Source organism: Natrix helvetica (genome assembly GCF_964273705.1).
Source record: "Natrix helvetica genome assembly, chromosome: 5".
Taxonomy (NCBI): Eukaryota; Metazoa; Chordata; class Lepidosauria; order Squamata; family Natricidae; genus Natrix; species Natrix helvetica.
This window is the reverse complement of record NC_138551.1, coordinates 80,360,063-80,381,291: the sequence shown is the minus strand read 5'-3', so window position 1 is coordinate 80,381,291 and position 21,229 is coordinate 80,360,063. Positions and strand designations below refer to the sequence as shown.

General features: G+C 40.5%; 1 protein-coding gene across 6 annotated transcripts in view; it reads right to left on the bottom strand.

Annotated features, from left to right (window-relative positions):
• Nucleotides 1-14,847: 14,847 nt before the first annotated feature.
• SGMS1 (sphingomyelin synthase 1) overlaps nt 14,848-21,229 on the bottom strand; it is a 101,792-nt gene continuing 95,410 nt past the window's right edge. For all 6 annotated transcript variants that reach the window (XM_081955701.1, XM_081955697.1, XM_081955702.1 and 3 more), the window contains 2 exons: nt 20,277-20,443; nt 14,848-16,164 (listed from right to left, as the gene is read on the bottom strand). In XM_081955701.1, the coding sequence (XP_081811827.1) occupies nt 15,985-16,164; nt 20,277-20,443 (347 nt within the window). In that variant the 3' untranslated portion in view covers nt 14,848-15,984. The remainder of the gene's footprint in view (nt 16,165-20,276; nt 20,444-21,229) is intronic.

Sequence of the window (21,229 nt, the reverse complement as noted above, 5' to 3'; positions counted from 1 at the left end):
GCTGTTGTCAGGCCTGCAGTCATATTCCTTTTTTAGGATCTTTGGCCTGCCACACTTTCTATTATTTCACTTTTCATTAGTGTAGTAATTGGGAGGGGGGAATAGAAAGGAGTAGAGTTGTGGAATGTGTTGTTGTCATTCCTTTCTAGAAGCCCAAGGTCATCTTTTGTCTCCGCACCTCTGCACCTAACCGAAACCAGCGGGGTGGAGATGCCAGTGTGGAAGAAGAAGATTGGACCATGTGATAGATTTATGGGTGTGGGTATAAGATCATGAATTTTCAACTGGGTGGAATCCCAGGAAGCTTTAGATTTGGGATTCCACAGTTGCCAACATGTCTGTCTCATTAAATTGGAACTTTAAGGATAGCTCTGCCTTGGACTCTGATTTAATTCTGCATGATATTTGGAACGCTGACAGCTGTGATGACGCGTTTTTGATAGCCCTGTTTTGGAGGGTCATTGAAGCACTTTTTGAAGCACTGTTTTTTTCAAAAGGAAAAACAAGTAAGTCCAGTTGCCTCCTGGTACCTTTGGGATAACCATGACCTGGGTGACTGAGAATCTCTACAGAAGTTTAGTTATACGATTTGGGATGAACAGCTTTTCATCCCAATGAAAATGGTGTGGGAGTAGGAATGGATTTCCAGAGGAACCATTAGCACTACTCAGGTGACCCTAAAGACACATAAACCTTCAAGTGCTTCAATGACCCTCTAAAAGGATGCAAATGACCAGCTGTCTGCAAGGAATGTAAATCCTTCCATTTCCCACTATCCTGTCAGAGCTGAAGAAGCTTCTTGAATAAGAAGCAAAATGTCTTCAAAAGAAAAAAAAAGAAAGTCCAGTGGCCTCCTGAAAAAGCACCTTTGAGCTAGGCACAAACATTTCTTCATATATCTTGGCAAGATGGCAGCAACTGGAAGTATTCTTCTGAGGGAAGATCCAGGATAGATACTTTAAAAGAATTTGACTGTTATTTTTCCTAATCTTTGTTATATCAGGTTGTAGATGTACTAATATAACACTAATTATAGGGCCTTGTGCATTTCACATTGAAAAACAATGTTTTCAACATGGAACTTGCAGCATATATCTCTATCTCTCTGTCTGTCTGTCTGTCTGTCTGTCTGTCTGTCTGTCTGTCTGTCTATCCATCCGTCCATCCATCCAATTATATGTATATATCATTTCACATATATATATATATATATATATATATATATATATATATATATATATATATATATATATATATATATATATATATATATATATATATATATATATATATATATATATATATATATATATATATATATATATATATATATATATATATATATATATATATATATATATATATATATATATATATATATATATATATATATGCTGGTTTTGTTGTATTCGGGTCTTTTCCCGTGTAAGGTTGAGATTGTCTTTGCAACGTTTCGGCAGGATCACACCTGCCATCTTCAAGCCCACAGCTTGAAGATGGCAGGTGTGATCCTGCCGAAACGTTGCAAAGACAATCTCAACCTTACACGGGAAAAGACCCGAATACAACAAAACCAGCATACCTACACCCGTGAAAATCTACGAAAACAAATATATATATATATATATATATATATATATATGTATGTATGTATGTATGTATGTATGTATGTATGTATGTATATATATATATATATATATATATATATATATATATATATATATATATATATATATATATATATGAAATTCAATATCTGCATGGTCAAAATAGAGTTGTGATCCAATACATCCAAAGGAAGAATGTTCAGTATTCCACTTCATTATCTTGCAATGTCTCATAGCAATCATCACATCACTGTTGCGCTAAATTGAAGTTTCCCCTCATTTATTCTGCTGTTATTTTTTTTCTGAGAATTTGAAGAAACTAGATAATAGACTAAGAGAGAGAGAGAGAGGAAGGGAGGGAGGGAGAGAGAGAACTGAAAGCCAACAAGATATTTAGCCAAATTTCCTGGTGGCATTTGTTGCTAACTAGAGAGTAAAGCAAAAATCCTTATACCCATCAGACTCTGGATTCTTATAATATACCAGTGATTTTCAGGAAATTGCATGAATAAGACCAAAGAGAAATGGCTTTTCCCAAGCTTTGCTTTTCTTATTTAGGGAGGACTGGCATGATTTGAAAAATTGTAAAAATAGCAGATACCTTTTTGGTTAGCTAATCTTAAGAGAAGTGGAATGAAGTCCTTTTGGGCACCAACCCAAAATGGATGGGATTAAGCCCAACCTATTTCTTGACCAACTCAGATATACTGAGAGTGATAAAAGTAGTATTTCAACACTTTGGATCGGTACAACATCCTTTCCTTCCTAAACTTTACATTCTAAATTTCTGATGTTCAAGCAGGACTAGAGTTTTCATTAATTTCCCACACAGGGACTGAATGGGGTTGCAATGGTATCTTAGAAAACTGGAGGTATTTAGATGTGGGAAGAAATATCCATCTGGTTCAATTCCAAACTGGGAGAAAGACACTGGAAACATGGAGGCTAATTGGAAAGATGCTTTATTGATGAAGCAGAACCACATGTGATTCTGGGCAGCTGACAAAATGGAATCGAGAGTGGGTGGGTTTTATATTTGAGCTTCCTGTTCCTGTGCAAGAACATGTATTCTATTGGCTGCTGTCAGACAGTCAAAAGTCCCAACTCTTGGGATAGCCCTATCGCTTCCATGGACAAAATAGTTAAGATTTATCTGAAATGATCATCAATAAACAAGACTAAAAAAGACAGTTTTCAACTCTAGTTAGTTAATGCCAGGAAATTTTGCCTCCTGTTGCTTCTTCTGAGCTTAAGAAAAATGGGCAGGAGGGAGGGAGTGGGATGGAAAGAACAGACATATAGTAAACAGTCATCATAACCTCAGTAAATGTGAATACATTTTAAAATGGGTTCAGAGGGTTTGGACTGGAGACTGAAAGGCTGATTATCTGGAATCTTGGTCTATAGTACGGCTGGCTGAGATTTGACATTCCATAGAAGACCAGCGACATCTGCTGGCCATTCAGGTTCAATATAGCTTTGAATCTTGAAATACCTGTCCTTTCGAAATCAGGGTGGTATTTGGAACTTTTCTAGAATTTTTCCACGTCTTTGTACTGCCGGCATCAGTAGGAATTTTCTTTCTGGGGACCCAAAATTGTTGACTTTTAAAAAGGTAATGAGACAATAACAGAGTTGGAAGGAGCCTTGGGAGTCTTCTAGTCCAACCCCCTGCTCAAGCAGGACAGTGAACCTTTTCAACACCGAGTGCCCCAACCGGAATGCACACGTGTGTACATGTGCACACATGCTGGAGCGGGGCAAACCCAAAGACCAACTGGCCAGTGCGCATGCAGGCACCAGCCAGCTGGTCTTCAGGTTTCGGCACGCACACGCACGCCGGCCAGCTGGTTTTCGCGAGCACCAGAAACCCAAAGCGCAGCTGGCCAGTGCTGGCTATTTTTCAGGCTGTTTTTGTGCTGTTTTCCAGCACTCCAGTGCCTACGAAGACCAGAAGACCAGCTGGCAATAGTGCGTGTGCCCACAAAGGGCTCTGTATGCCGCTTCTGGCATGCGTGCCATCATGGCCCTATGCAATTCCAGACAAATGGCTATCCAATCTCTTCTTTAAAAACTCCAGTGATGGAGTTTAAAAACTCACAACATCTGAAGGCAAGCTGTCAGGAAATGTCTAGCTTGGATCTCTCTTTAAAGACCTTCCGCCCGTTGCTTTTTGTCCTGCCCTTAGGTGATTTAGAGAATAGGCTCACCTCCGGTTCTCTGTGACAGTACCTTAGATATTGGAAGAAGACTGCGACCAACTCATCCAGGATCATTCCATCCCAAATCTCCTTCTGATGTCAATTTTTGCATTCCGGTTGAAATTTTCTTTCCTCTTCCTATCATGTTGTGCCTATGGTAAGTATCAGGAATTTTCTTCCCAGGGACCTAAAATTGTCAATTTTTTAAAAGAGCATCCAGGACCATTTCTAAGCCTGAAATTCTACCCCAAATCTCATGTTGGCATCCCGCTCAAAGTTGTCAATAGGGTAGACTTCCCATAGCGTTGCTGATCTAGTCTCATTTCAGGCCTCATTATATATTACTGCTGATTTCCTGGAGTGCATTTCCCAGCTATAATCAAAAAAATGACATGCCCATTTGTTTGTTTGATTTGTTTAGGAAAAGATATAGCACTGTATTGACATTTTAAAAAATACATATCTTCAGTTAAAGATGCTTAATACAGAGGTGTGGAACTATGGCCCCTTTATGACTTGTGGATTAGAACGGCTGGCTCAGGAATTCTGGGAGTTGAAGTCCACAAGTCATAAAAGAGGCATAGTTCCCCACCCCTAGCTTAATAGCTCTCAAAGTCAGCAAATTCTTCCTCCATTTGATTTTGAATCTCCCCCTACTAAGCTTCTACCCATTGGAGCTACAAAGAAGTAGTCCTGACCATCTTCCTTATGATAACCACTCAAGTATATGAAGACTGCTGTTATGTCCCTTGCTTTTCTGCATATCACTTGCAATAAGCATATAATAATAATAATAATAATAATAATAATAATAATAATAATAATAATAATAATAATTAAAAAAATTATTTCTAGACCGCACCCTTTCCTAGGCAGGACTCGGGGCGGTGTACAGTCATGTTAAAAACCATATACAAATACATAGACATAGACATAGACGTGGATGGAGGAGGTAGAAAATATACTGTACAATACTTAGTTAAAATACATATAAAATTAAAATTTAGACTTATACACCACTTCATAATGCTTTATAACCTTCTCTAAGCAGTTTACAGAGTCAGCATATCTCCCCCAACAATTTGGGTCGTCATTTTACCACCCTCAGAAGGATGGAAGGCTGAGTCAACCTTGATCCGTTCAGAATCGAACTTCTGGCAGTGAGTCAGCATGCAATACTACATTCTAACCACTGGGTGCCACCACGGCTCCAAAGGATATGGGCTATCAGCAATGAGAAATGCAGTTATTTTATTCTTTGGGTTTCCACAGAGACTTTTATTATATAACAATTTTAACTAACTTATTTATTTCCTAATTTCTACCTTAGCACTTAAGGAGCCAGCTTAGTATAGTTTTTAAAGCACCAGGCTAGAAAACAGAAAACCAAGTTCTGATTCTACCTTAAGCACTATCTGGACAATATCTCCGTAAGAAGATGGACTTACTGAGTAAGAAGATATTCAGAGATGATTCACACCCTGGTCAGTGTCTCTTCGCACTTCTACCACCGGGCACAGGACATCGAAGCATAGCCAGCTGAACAAATAGGCTTAAAAATAGTTTCTATCCTTGGGCTGTCAGATTCTTTAAACACAACCACAATCACTCCACACACATGCAGAAATGTATGATTAGTTTTTTTTTCCTAATTACTTGCATAGGGCTTATTCTTTAAACTATTTATGTTCTTTGTATTTTTTTGTCATGGATTGCACCAGTGAGGCTAAAATTTTGTTGTATACATGATGTACAATGACAATAAAGGCTATATACTCCCTTCTTTGTTTGTTGAATCATAAATGAAGCTGCCCTTCGAAACCACCTTCAGTCTTATTACTCTCTCTGAGGGAAACCGAGACCCCTCCCCGAAATGTGGTTCTACTGAACTTTACTTATTAGATACCCTACACTTGGTTTGCCTCGGTGCCTTGGAACTGTGAGCGGTCACTTTCGGCTTTGTTTTGTATTTTGGGGACCGGCACAGCTGCGCAATCCTTGGACGCCATTTCCTTGGAAAAAGACTGACATCTCTGAACTTTAAACAAATGGGGCCAAAGAAGCCACCGACGGGCAAGTCACTTTCAGCCCCCGCATCTGCCTCCTCCAGTCCCAGTATGCAACAGACAAAGATCACATCATTGTTACAACAAGAGGGGTCTTGAGAAGGATCAAAAGAACTATCTGTTACTCAAATGTTTCAAGAACTGATGAGGGGGCAGAATGATTTGAAAAAAGAAATGACAGAGCTCAAAGAAGAACTCAGAGACGTTAAACATCATATCGCAGAAAATAAACAAAGGATTTTGGTGTTAGAGGAGAGAGCGGCTGAGCTGGGGGGAGAAATTAAAACAATCCGGAAGGGAAACGTAGACTTGGAAAACTTTTTGGCAAAAATAGAATTTGAAAGAATGTCCTTTTTTTCTTACATTCCAGAACCTACCAGAGACAGAAAATGAAGACCTTAAGGATATCATGAGTACAATATTAGCAGACTATATTAAGAGAGACAAAAATCAGCTGTGGTGGGATATGGATCTAGTCTATAGGATAAATTCAGCATATGCTAGAAGTCATAATGTTCCAAGGGAGGTACATGTTAAATTTCTCAGAGGGACCACAAGGGACGAGGTACTTGGGACCCAAAGGGAGAAGCCATTGAAATATAAAGATGAAGAAATCACCATTCTAAAGCAGATTCCAAAAAAGATAAGAGAGAGAAGGAGGAAGTACTCCTCCTTATCAAAGAAATTATATAATAAAGGAATCTGGTTTAGATGGTTATTGCCAGAAGGAATGTTGATCTTTTGGGAGGGAAATAGGATTAGAATCAATACAGTACAGGAGGCCGAAGCCTTCATCAAAAAGAATTCTCTCCTCCTAGAGGACGAACATAGAGAAGGTGGTGGGAGGGGCAGTATGGTGCAGGATAAGAAGGAGGGGGAGCTGAAGGCTCCTCTGGGGACAGGGAGGAAGAAGCAATATCAAAAAGTCTCAGATCACAAAAATAAAAATATTTGAAATAAATAGCAATTGGTGATACTCTAGAAAGTGACAAAGGAAAATGAATGAACACATGGTTGACATTATAGAATAAGATCTTGTTTTCTGCTTATCTTTTGTATTTGTTTTCAAGATTGTAAAAACTGTGAGTGCTGGATGGGTTACTAACGCCAGTGTGGGAGCTGCCAAAAAATTTTGTATACCCACTTACCTTTCCCCATATATGTGTAAAAACCAATAATTTTTTTGAAAAAATAAATAAATAAAGGCTATATACTATACCCGTGATGGCGAACTTATGGCATGCGTGCCAGAGGGGGCACACAGAGCACTTTCTGTGGGCACGCATGCTCTCGCCAGCTGCTCCTCTGGTTTCCGGCACGTCAACTGGTCTTCGTGGGCATAAAAGCACCCGAAAATGGCCTGAAAACAGCCCAAAAACCAAATTTTTTGATGTCCTGGTGCCCACGAGCACCAGCTGACGTGCTGGAAACCAGAAGAGCAGCTGGCAATGGCACAAAAACGGCATGAAAACAGCCCCCCCAAAATGGCCGAAATTGGCCAAAAAACAGGCAAGCTGGTCTTTGGGTTTCCGGTGCTTCGATACGCGCTGTGCATGCACATTCCGCTTTGGGCGCTCGGTGCCAAAAAGGTTCATCACTACTGTACTATATTATACTGATAAACGCTTCTAAGAGCTGCAAATTCTCATCTCCACTACACTATACAAATCTTTTTCCTGCACATCCACAATCTGGTGCTATCAGTGTTTTTCTTTTTTAAGATTGCACAGTCAGGTTGCCTTAATATCCCAGGGGAGAAACTGAGAAGGAATTGTTCGCCCTGGGTACTCCCAAGGCTTGGAATTCAAACACACACAACCAGACAGAAATTAAACAACAGAAGAGATCGCTATTTTACTACAGCATTCAGAAAGCAGCAGATGACACATGGTTCAGGCTCATGCGATGGAAACCCCAAATTTCTAGAAACCATCTCATTAGTTAGCTCCCTGTTTGTGTATAAGCTGAATGGTGATGCATCTCTGGTCTTGCATCGACATAGCTGCTGAATCCAGCAATCTTGCCAAAGTCTGAGATCAGCTTGCTAGGCTTTCATCCAATCTTCAGAAGTAAAGAAGTGGCTATCAAGAGACCTCTTTCAGTGGGCAACACCTTCAACAAAATGTCCTTTGCAGAAAAGGCAAAACTGGAGCTTTCTTCCGTGTTGCTTTTTACTTTGCCACTGACAATTGATCGTGTTTAAAACTACTTTTAACTGTTGTGATGCATTGTTTGGGTTTTTAAAATGACTTTACATTGACCACTGTGATGGGAAAGCTCGCTCCACATTAACAATGATGGTTTTTCAGTTCCAAAGCCAGAAAATCACACTGAGTCCCTGGGTCTCTTGCACCTAGATGAGCAAAGAGCAAGAGCACTGTTGTGGCTTGCCGGTGGCCAAGCAGAGCTGGTGGGAGACGCAGAGAATGAGGAGGTTGGGGAGGCACATGGGCCAGTCCTGGAGTCTGGGGAAGGCTCTGATGAGGGCAAAATTTAATGTTTGGTAGCTAGAGGGAACCAGCTACTTATATAGCTCCCTGCATTGCAAAACTATTTCAATTACTTTTGGTTCGATTCCGGTGAACACAGCTCTTCTTCACATCACTGAGATCAGACTGAAATTATGCTGCTTCTGACACATTATGCAAAAGCCTAGCTCTCTGGAGAAGACTTTTAATGTTGGGAAAAGTGAAGAAGCAAGGAGAAGAGGAAGACAAGGAGCAAGGTGAGTGTTTTCAGTTATAATGGTAATGAGTGCACTGTTGAGAGACTTGAAGGACCAGGGTTAGGGATAGATTGTCATGGATGAAATCTACTATATGTTCCTTAAGAGTCTATACCCGTGATGGTGAACCTACGGCACCCATGCCACAGGTGGCATACGGAGCCATTTGTCAGGGCACACGAGGTGTTGCCTTGTCAGCTGGCCAGTGTGCATGAGTGTGCTGTTTTGAGGCCATTTTTCGCCACCCTGAAGGTCCCGGAGGGCTAAAACCACCCAATGAGCAAACTGGAAGTCTGTTCCTGAACTTCTGGTTTGCCCGTAGGGCTGTTTTTTTGCATTCCCGAGGCTTGAGGGAAGCTCCTGAAGCCTCCAGAGGGCTTCCGAGGTGTTGGGGGGGCTGTTTTCATCCTCCCCAGGCTCCTATAAGGCCTCTGGAGCCTGAGGAGGGCGAAAAAAGCATGCCAAAAATGGGGGGAGTGCTGGTCATGTGTGCATGCGCGCTGGAGATGGGCGCAAAACATTATGGGTGTGGCATGGCCGCGCAAGACCCGCCTGCGCTTCCCCAACTTTTGGCACGCGAGCCAAAAAAGGTTCGCCATCACTGGTCTATACCCTGATGGCGAACCTTTGGCATGCAGAATCCTCTTTGCGGGCATGCAAGCCATCGCCCCAGCTCAGCTCCGTGGGCCTCCCACCGGCCAGCTAGTTTTTTGTCTTTGCCACGCATGCGTAGGAGGCGGGGCACATGTGGAAGACGCACATGCATGTGCAGGGGTTGCATGTCCATGTGTGGGGATCATACACATGTGCGGGGGCAGGGTGCATGCAGGGGGTTGCGTGTGCATGCGTGGTGGCACGTGGGGGTCAGGCACGCACACATGCATTACGGGGGTGGATGCACGTGGGGGTCATGCATGCATTTCATTATGGGTCCACTCGCGCATGCACTGTCACATGCATGCGCACACACTTTCGGCACGCAATGACAAAAAAGTTAGCCATCACTGGTCTATACCAAATAAAAAATAACATGGTCTAATGCAGGGGTGTCCAAACTTGGGAACTTTAAGACTTGTGGACTTCAACTCCCAGAATTCCCCAGCCAGCATGGCTAGCTGGGGAATTCTGGGAATTGAAGTCCACAAGTCTTAAAGTTCTCAAGTTTGGACACCCCTGGTCTAATGGAAGAATCACAAGAAGTAGGGTTTCTTCTTTAATGCACTCAAAATGCAACATGATGCATTTTACTGTGCATATTTATCTCTTCCATACATTTTTTACTTCTATAATTTTTTTCTCATTTCCTTAGGTGCATTTTTAAGATAGGTGCAAAATAAGTTGAGACTTAAAATTGGGAAAGATCTCAGAATAGGGTTTTTTTCCCCCTTGAAGACCTTTTGCTTCTCCTCCAAGAAGCTTCTTCAGTTCAGTTCATAACTCAAGAAGCTTCTTGGATGAGAAGCAAAACATTGTCAAAGAAAAACAAGGAAGTCCAGTTACTTCTTCAAAAAGCACTTTTGGGACAACCTCCTCAGAATAACTTTTAACTACATCCTTAAAATCTCCTTTCTAACTTGGCAATATGCAAAAGGTGGACAGAGACATTGTATAATCATTCTCGATGGCATAATTACGAACTGAATAATTATAGCATTTTAAACTATAGGTATTTAAGCCAAATAATTGTTCCAAAATTCAGAGAAATCCTAACACTAGCAAAGCTGTGTATGCCCTTCCAACATCCATTTTTGCAAGGGAATTGTAGAGCGTTCAATTTGAACAGAGATGAACAAAGACTTTGTTCTTGTGATAAAGAAACCCCTGCAACATTAATTCATATTTTGTCCTTATAAAAATGCTAATAACTCATTTAGCCAGAATTCCAATCTACCCAGATCCATGTTATTTGCAGTTGCTCCTGTCTGGTGGGGATTTCTGTTTCCGGTTCCGGCTGCTGACCCGACGGGCAGGCTCTGCTCGCCCCACGCTCTTCTGGTGGGCCCCCCCACCGCTTGGGGGGGGAACAGGGCACCCCGTAGAGGCTCCTGCCGAATGGGCGGCGTAGCAGGGGATCCCCTGAGTCGGCGGCAGCCAGGGGCCCCCCGCATCGCCCTAGGCACCGGGAGGCATGATGGGGAGGCGCTGCGGCGTCTTCGGGAGGAGGCAGCTGGAAGAATGCGCGATTTGAAGGACGCGGTTGCTGTGTGGTGAGGCGGAAACTCCCCCCCCCCGTTCCCTTGCTTGTTCGTAAGAAAAGGAAAGAAAAAACTGCCAGCTGTTTTTAAAGTCGTTTTCAACTTGGCTGGAGAGGCGTGACTGGAGGGAGGGGGAGTCCCCCCCCCTCGGACAGGCGGCTTTAAAACCTTTTGCTCTCGCCCCTAGAGGAGGAGGAAGGGAGAGAGCCAACTAATGATTTCACGCCCATAACAAAGGCGGATTTTGGATTTTAACTTTATAAATGAGGTGATGATCTGAAAATTTTGGAAACTTTGGAAACTTTTTGTTATGCCTCTAAACCCCGAAGCTGGCAGGGCAAGATGTCACACTTCCGCTGTCTTTATAAACATTGAAAATTGACTCCACCTATAGAAGTTCAGGCTTCCTGTCCTTGTCCTCTGTGACACTCAGACAAATCTCCAGTTGAATTGCATCTCCCTGGAACAAAGGACATTTTTGCTCTACTGCCAGAAGTAATTAGAACAATTTCCTCTCTGCTTGGACTCCTAGCCTCCTGAACTCTCTCGGTGGTTTCCCTCCTTAATTTCCTCTCTGTATTGACTTTGAACTTTTACTGCTCAATATAATGCCACCCAAAAGACCACCTCCGGGGAAGCCGGGCTTTGCTGTCTCCGCCCCCACATCTACAGTTTCAAGTCCGAGCGTACAACAAACGTTAACATCATTGATACAGCCTAAACCTGCTGAGACGGACTTTCAACAGATGTTCCAACAAATCTTAAAGGGACAGGAGGAAGGAGATGAGAGAACAGCTGAAAGCGAACCAAGACCAGACGAGTAAAAATACACAGAGACTGGATCTTTTGGAGGGAGGGACGGCTGAGATGAGGGGGGAGGTGCAAGGGGTGCAGAAGGGGAATCAGGAGATTGAAATCCACCAAATGAAAACAGAATTTGAAAGAATGTCCTTCTTTCTCAGGTTCCAAAACGTAGTGGAGGCAGATGATGAAGATTTAAGGGACATCATGACGAACATTTTGGCTGAATATATACAGAAAGAAAAACAACAGATGGGGTGGGAACTGGATCTGGTTTATAGAGTAAACTCAGCATATGCTAGAACACATAATGTTCCTAGGGAGGTACATGTTAAATTTATCAGAAAGACCACAAGAGATGAGATTCTGAGTGCACAAAGAGGGCAAGTGTTGAAATATCAAGATAGAGAAATAACCATTCTGAAACAGATCCCCAAGAAAGTGAGAGAGAAAAGAAAAAATTATTCGCAATTAGCGAAGAAGCTTTACCAGAAAGGGGTGTGGTTTAGATGGTTGATGCCTGAAGGTATGCTAATTTTCTGGGAGGATACTAGAGTTAGAATCAACACAACCATAGAGGCTCAGGCCTTTATGGAAAAAAATAAAGCACTCCTAGATATGCCTGATGATCTTATACCCGACATACAAGACACGGGAGGGGCCGGAGCTCTGCTGCCGGGGGGAGAAGGGGCAATACCAAGAAAACTCAGATCACAAAAATGAATAAGGAAATCGGCTTTATACAAATTGATTGAAACTTTTATATGAATTTACATGCTGACAAACTACCACTATGTAATATTGAATTATTTGTTTAAATGAATACTATGAGTACGGGGGGTGGGGACACCCTTCACACATTGTAACTGCCAAAATTTGTAACCTACTCCAATACCCTTTTCCTTCTTATTTTTTTTTTAAAAAACAATAAAACTTTGTTAAAAAAAAATCTCCTTTCTAACTTGGCAATATGCAAAAGGTGGACAGAGACATTGTATAATCATTCTCGATGGCATAATTACGAACTGAATAATTATAGCATTTTAAACTATAGGTATTTAAGCCAAATAATTGTTCCAAAAGCCAGAGAAATCCTAACACTAGCAAAGCTGTGTATGCCCTTCCAACATCCATTTTTGCAAGGGAATTGTAGAGCGTTCAATTTGAACAGAGATGAACAAAGACTTTGTTCTTGTGATAAAGAAACCCCTGCAACATTAATTCACATTTTGTCCTTATAAAAATGCTAATAACTCATTTAGCCAGAATTCCAATCTACCCAGATCCATGTTATTTGCAGTTGCTCCTGTCTGGTGGGGATTTTATTCCTCAGAATGTGACTAGATTTTTTCCCCCTATTTATAAAATACTATTATTTTGTCCTAGAGAACGTGCTGGGTTTAAATTGCAAATACATTGCTGGGTTTAGATTGCAAATAAAGATTGATATTAAATAGCTGGAGAGACACCCATTCTCCGTCCTTTATAGCATGATTTGAAAAGCTCTCTATATTTGGGTAAGCTTTTTATTGCTTAAAATATTGTCACCGAAATTTAACAATGTGTAGCAATATCTAGGAGAGCTACTTTGGTGTAGTGCAGGGATCAGCAACCCATGGCTCTGGAGCCACGTGTGGCTCTTTCATCCCTCTGCTGCGGCTCCCTGTCACCAGTTGGCACTACAATTTTGAGAGGAGCTTCCGGTTTAGGGGGGGGAGCACCAGGAAGACACTCTATGGCAAGGGGCGGGTTTTCTGGTCAGCTCCATAATTGATAGGGCTTTGGTTAGGACAGATAGAGGAAAAAGGACACCGGACTAGGAGGAGACTCTATAGTGGGAAACTTCCGGTCGGCTCCAGAATTGAACGGGGGGAGTGGGGTGTCGGGGAAAAAAATGCCCTGGGAAATCTGAGATCAATGGACCGTGGCTGATTCCCTTCCGCATATCTTTTGAGATATTGAGAAAAAATAAAAGTCTTTTAAAATATTCTAATTAATAAACAAACTTTAATAATAAAATAATAAAAGTAAATGAAACAGAAAATAACTAATTGTTACATTTTGATAATGAAAGCTACGTCTACCAAAGTTGGCTGCCGAACAAAGAAGAGAAGAATTTTGGAATGTGTAACGCGTGCGCAATAAATCACTTTCAGATAACATTTTGTTTTATGACCTGCGCAATAAAGCTTTCTTCGTTTAACTCTTGAATGTCAGTTTAGGCAGTTCAGGCCTAGCAAACTTTTTAACATCGTGACATGGGGGAGCTTCTGGTTAGGACCTTTGTGGCTCTTTGAGTGGTTATGGTTGCCGTAGTGGTTAAGGCAAAGGGTTAAAAACTGGGAGACTGGGAGTTCTAGTTCCATGTTGGACATAACACCATCTGGGTGACCACTGCTCTCTCTTTTAGCCACAGGAAGAAGGAGGCAAGGACAAATCACTTACGAAATCTTTCCAAGAAAACGGCAGTCTTGTCCATATAGTTGTCACAGGTGCATAGACATTCAGATACATACCTTCTATGGTTCCTTCTCCATTTTTTCCATTGTTAAGTAGACAATAATATATATTATAAAATATATATAGCTCCTTTTAATATGGATCAGATGTGTGTTTTTCTGAACTTTGCTTTATTTCTTTGCTTGTTGCATTTGACAAACTAAGGACACTGCTTCTTTAAAAGCCTTTTATTTTCCTTCACCATTATTGTTGTACAATACAAATTTCACCTTTTTGAACACACAAAAACCCTACAGAAGATAATTCTGCTTCACGTAAAATACAGAATGAATATATATATATATATATATATATATATATATATATATATATATATATATATATATATATATATATATATATATATATATATATATATATATATATATATATATATATATATATATATATATATATATATATATATATATATATATATATATATATATATATATATATATATATATATATATATATATATATATATATATATATATATATATATATATATATATATATATATATATATATATATATATATATATATATATATATATATATATATATATATGCTTCTTCATTCTTAAAAAACTACTTTTGCTCTGCACATTGGCAAGTTTAGGATAGAATACTTCCCCCAAACAATATGTATGGCAGGATTTAAAATTTTACAGTTACATGCAGTTTCTGCACAAACCTGTTTTTAAATAAATCAATTGTTTTTCAACAATATTTTCATTTAGGAATCAGACATTGTTTATAATTTGAATTTATTTTTATTTGTTTATACTTTTTTATTTATTTATACTTTGAAAAATAAACTCATAATAAGGAAGTCATGGCTGTTTTCTTGCTATAGTTAAAAATCCATGTATGGAGTAGACAATAAAATAATTTAAATAGTATATTTCATTCTAACCTGCTCACAAAGTGTGAAGACATGATTATCATATTAGATTCCCCCATCCCGCCCACCCAATTCAGTCATCTGAATATTGCAAACAGATTTCCAGTTTAATTTAGATATAAAATTTGATAATGTGTACAATACGTATAATCTTGGTTTTGTGGAATACTTTATTTTAAACAAAAGTTTGTAAAGACTGCCTACTGACCATACTATCAAGACAAGAAAGGCACTAAGAACAGACAAATCTTTCTCCCAAGAAGCATTTTTTTTTAAAGTTTAACTCTTTTCTCTATCATGTAAAAACCTTTTTTAGAATTCATTTGAATGCATTATCTTTTGAAAAATAAAGTTAGGAAATACTTAGAAAATCACTTTACAACAGAATAGTATTTTTTTTTTTGCACCGTTTGACACTGTCACTTCAGATTTACAAAATCAATGATTACCAAACCTTTCCGTGTCTATCATTTGTAGCTTCAGTGAAACAGATAGAAAGATTCCTGTATATTTATTTATCTCAGTCAGGTATTTAGAAACCTTCATATAGACATTTGCTAGAAAATGGCTTACAGCCCAATCTTTGGGGCAAGAGATATGAAAATTATGTTTTCCCAAGAAAATAATATGCTTCATTCCCAGATTTGACTGGAAAGACCAGAACTTATGATATAAAAGCTTTTTGTCTGTTTGTTATGCTGCTGCATCATATACAAAGAAACATGGTGATGAGCAATGCAAATACATAATCTATTAACAAGAAATGTATACAGTGCATGATAAGTTACCGTAACTTTATTGTTGTCCATCGCAGATCCTTTGGAGAAAAGAAAGTTATCACAGTGCTTACCAGGTAAGAGATTAAAGTCAAGGTAAGGGTTAAAGGTAGAATTAAGGGACCAGTTCAATTGCTATGGCGTCACATCTAGGGGAGTTCCGAGCACTTTTGGACAGTTCTCTCGCCAGCTCCTTATTGTTATCTGTTATGTATCATTCACCAGTTTGCTGTATTTTGCTGACCGGCCAAGGTGCAAAGCTTGCCAGGAAAAAGGCCAATGATAGGAACGTGGTACAATGCCTTGGACATTCTTTTCAAAGTACTGGAAGGGTCTGTACCACCACACCCGTGCAAGAAGATTAGTCTGAGAAGCTTCTTTTAGCACCTAGGGTGGGGGGAAAAAAACCATTATAAATAAGCTATTTAGTTAACAGCACTCAGAATAGTGAATTTATTCTTCAGGAAACCCATGAACCTTTCTAGTGAAATTCACACTGTTCTTAGGTAAAGATCTTCTTGTCTGGCCCTTCCAATACAGACCTACTGTTGTCCTTTTTTAAAACAGGAGCTTGTCAATCAGAAAGGTCAGCAATTTGGCGGTTCGAATCCCCAGGGCCGCGTAACAGAGTAAGCTCCCGTTACTTTTCCCAGCTTCTGCCAACCTAGCAGTTCGAAAGCACGTAAAAATGCAAGTAGAAAAATAGGAACCACCTTTGGTGGGAAGGTAACAGTGTTCCGTGCACCTTCAGCACTTAGTCATGCCAGCCACATGACCACGGAGATGTCTTTGGACAATGCTGGCTCTTCGGCTTTGAAATGAAGATGAGCACAGCCCCCTAGAGTCGGGAACGACTAGCACATATGTGCACATATGTGCGAGGGGAATCTTTACCTTTTTATTAGAGGAGGGGAAAAGAGATTGTGGCTGGGAGCTCCCACGATAAATAGTGTTGTTTCTTACTTTTATTCATTATTTCATTATTCATTATTAACACACCTCCCTCCAAAAAACCCCCACACACATACACAATTTATACAAGGCACAAGAGAAAGCAGGTTACAGAAGGAGGTTCATGCTAATATTCTAACAATTCTTATTGTAAAAATAGAATGGAATGGAATACAGTAAAACTAATGAAGGAAAGAAGGAAAGGTTGTACAAGTTTGGCAGTCTTATAAATTTTGTTAATAAATACAAAAATGTACAGGCACCTAAACATGTGTATATACATAATGCCTGTGTGTGTGCATGTCTATCTTTGTATGTCTGGAATTTCAGGGGTCTTAACCAACATAAGAGGGCCAGTGGTTAAAGGCACCAGGCTAGAAACCATAAGAAACTGAATTCTAGTCTTGCCTTAGACATTAAGTTAACCCAGTAGCCTTAAGCCAATCACTTTCTTTCAATAGCAAATGCAATCAAGCAAAATCCTGAAGTTTTCAATGAAGAAGTGAATAGATACAAAGCAAGTAACTTTGATTTCGGACTAGCCGGCAAAATGTGTAAGAAGTAGGGCTGAACTCTGCATGCTAAATGCAGCAGAGATGAATAAACTGTGTTGTATTGATTCAATTTCAGAGTAGATGACAAAACATCTCTGCAAGGTTTTTTTTTTAAAAAAAAAAACTTGCTAATAATTGTGGCTCAGACTGATTTTGGAGTAGGCCATGTGATCAGATATTGTAAGATCTACTTAAGACATGAGTAACTGCAGACCTTAAGAACCATGGTGGTTAGAATGCAGTACTTCAGGCTAACTCTACCAACTGCCAGCAGTTCAATCCTCACCAGCTCAAGGTTGAATCAGCCTTCCATTCTTCCAAGGTCGATAAAATGAGGAGCCAAGATTGTTGGGGGCAATAGGCTGACTCTGTAAACCACTTAGAGAGGGCTGTAAAGCACTGTGAAGTGTATAGAAGTCTAAGTGCTATTGCTATTAAGCAATTGTCACTGCACTTTTACATACTGCCAAAACCATATGGTTCAGCCTAATCCTCAATAGAGGGCTATTCTGCAAAGTGGAAAAACGCCATTCCTGGGCTCCTATATTATGTCTACCTAACATGTTTACTTCCAAAAAGAGGTCCTAGTTCTTCTTGCAGACAACACATCAGAATCCCTGAAAGATGATCTTCAACTGTCTTGTTGAAGATCACCTCAGCTTTTGCCTCCCAGTTTTTCTGTTACATACAAAGATGCTCTAAATAAGCTTAAGGAAGTTCAATTGCCTTTAAAGTTACACTGAAGTACATAACTCCATAAGTAACAGAGAGCAGATCAATAGTCATTCAGTAAGCACAGTTTTCAGAACATATTTTATCACTTGCATCGTGTTATTGTGGGATTTAGTCTTATGACTATATTTGAGATGATGATACTGACATTAAAAGCTAACTTGCCAAATTATCTGTTACTTCAGAGACTATTATCAAGGAAATAATAATGTGCTTAGTCTTATGACACACATAACACTTACTTAAGGTTGTTTTTTCCTATGAAAAAAAACCAAGTCTAATTATAAAACTCAAAGTTATGAAATAGATGGGTTCACTGTGTGTGTTGTTTATTTAACAGCATAGCACTTTTCTACTTTAGGAACAATCTTTCCCCTTTTTTCCACAATTCTTACAGAAATGGATTTGTGGATGACTCATGTGAGGCCTTCAGTCATCAACTGTGTGATGGGTTAAAACTCGTGGCTTGCTGAAATGGGTCTTTGAGCTTATTCTTCTCCCAGCTTCCTTAGAGTGATTGAGTCATGAGAAAACAGTGGTCTGTTACCCAATATCCAGTGGATCAATCCCCCAAATAATTTGGGAAGAGAGGGCTCCAGTTCCACTTCTGTGGGAAGGATATTGCAAAATCTCCATTCCCACCCCATTCTGGGGCCAGCCAAAGGTGGTATTTGCCGGTTCTCCGAACTACTCAAAATTTCCACTACCGGTTCTCCAGAACCTGTCAGAACCTGCTGAATTTCACCCTTGCTGTTAAGTGAATCACCACAATTGTTAATTTAGTAACGTGGTGGTTAAGTGAATCTTCTCCATTGACTTTGGTGGTCAGAAGATTGCAATAGCAAATCACAGGACTGCTGGACACTGCAACCGTCCTAAATATAAGTCAATTCCAAAGCATCTGAATTTTGAGAACATGACTATGAGGATGCTGCAATGGTCATAAGTGTGAAAAGGGGTCATAAGCCACTCTTTTCATGCCATTGTAATTTTCAACTCACCTGCATTTTAATATTAACCTAAAAAAAACCTACTCCTTCAAGAGATTAAACCAGTGATTCCCAAAGTGGGCGGTACTGCCCCTCTGAGGGGCAGTGGGATGACTTAGGGGGGCGCTAAGAGGCAAGGGGGGCGGCAGGCGGCAGAGAAGGAGCTGTACTAAGCCTACAGCTTCAGCTGGCCAGCCTGCCATAAATGCCCTTTCTTCGTTGATATACTCGATACTACCACTGCTGCTTTTCGCTGCTGCTGCTGCCCACCGCAGCAACTTAAGCAACAGCAGAATTGATCCTAACTATCATGCGGCCTCAACCACCACCATCCCGTCGAATGGTTGCTTCTGGCCTCTTGCATACAGCGCATTCCTCAGGGTAGCCAGTCATTCGGCGCACACTCCGCCGATCCGCGCACTGTGCACCAAGGATGGCAATATCGCATTCCGCAGGCAGGGAGCCCTCTTTTCTACGGGCGCGCAAAGGGCGATCCCAGGACCCAGGATCCCCATATGTGTGTGTGGCAACTAAAATCCTCTGGCGACACAAAAAAGGGGGTAGTGGGTGGTGTTCCTTGGGTGGGAAGGGGGCAGCAGGGCAATGGCCAAAGGGAATTTCAATATGGGCGACGCCGAAGCAAGTTTTGCATGAACTCCAGGGGCAAACTGGTAGGAAACGGGCTGCTCTTTTAAGTGTCTTAAAACCAGACATTGGGAAACTGGTATCACTTAATCAAGCCCATCCATCACATTAAGAATTTACTGAACAGTGAAGTAGTTACTAAATTTTACTGAGTTTACCAAGTTACTAGTTACTAAGGTTCTTGATAAATGACTATCAGACTTTGAAAACCTGGTATCACTGGATCATGTTCAACAATTTTGTTGAATTAACATTAACTAAAAAGGTTTTTAAATTGGATTTTGAATAAATGTGCAATTGTTATAGTTTTGAATTTTCTTTTTACAAACCGCCCAGTCACATGACCCCCCCAGCCACGCCCACCATGCCACGCCCACAGAACCGGTAGTAAAAAAAATGAATTCCGCCACTGGGTGGGGGGGGCACTGGGGATCAGTTTGTAGCACCAAGGGGGCGGTGGACTGAAAAAGTTTGGAAACCACTGGATTAAACTATACCTGGGGTACTGTAAGAAGGAGCGATGCAGCCATAAAATAAGCTTGTGCTGAAATGATCATTATACTGGACTGGACTTCAGCAAACTAGACCCAGATAATACATTTTTACAGGGGAAAGAAAAGAAACTCACTTGTTGATTGGCCATGGTATGATACCACCAGAAAAGTCTTGTAGTGATGTAGTAAGCCACCACCACATCAACCGTGTAGTGATCATGAGCTAAAAGAATACAGAACATCCCAACTATGCTGAGAGCCCAGCAAATCCAATGATACCACCACAATCGCCGAGGTGAATCTGAAAATAAGGAAAAACACAGGGGCCTTAATTCCTGAATTCTTCAAACACAAAATATCTTCATGCACAGAAATTAAAGTGCCTGCTATTCTGAAAACAAGATCATTCCCAAGTAGAACGGGGCGAGCCGTGGTGGTGCAGTGGTTAGAAATGTGATATTGCAGGCTGACGCTGCATTCCACTGCCAGGAGTTCGATCCTGACCGGCTCAAGGTTACTTAGCCTTTCAAGGTCGGTAAAATGAGGACCCAGATTGTTGGGGGAAATATGCTGATTCTGTAAACCGCTTAGAAAGGACTGTAAAGTACTATGAAGTGGTATATAAGTGTTAGTGCTTATTGCAAGTCATGTGCAGAAAAGCAAGGGACATAACAGCAGTCTTCATATACTTGAGGGGCTATCATAAGGGAGATGGTCGGCACTAATTCTTTGTAGCTCCGATGGGTAGATGCTTAGTAGAGGGAGATTCAAAATCAAATGAAGGAAGAATTCGCTGAATGTGGGAGTTATTAAGCGAGGAGCGGGGAACTATGTCTCATTCTGGCTCAGGAATTCTGGGCTCCACAAGTCATAAAGGGGCTATAGTTCCCCACCTCTTTATTAAGGCAATAAAATACTTGCCATCTGGAGCCATAAGTGCTCCATTGTGGGAGGTATTTTAAGCAAAAATTGGAGAGCCATTAATTGGAGCTAGTATGACATTCCTGCCATATGCATAGGATTGGGCTAAAAGGTCCAGTCCAAGACATCTTCCAATCCTATTATTCTATGATTTCCACAACCTGAA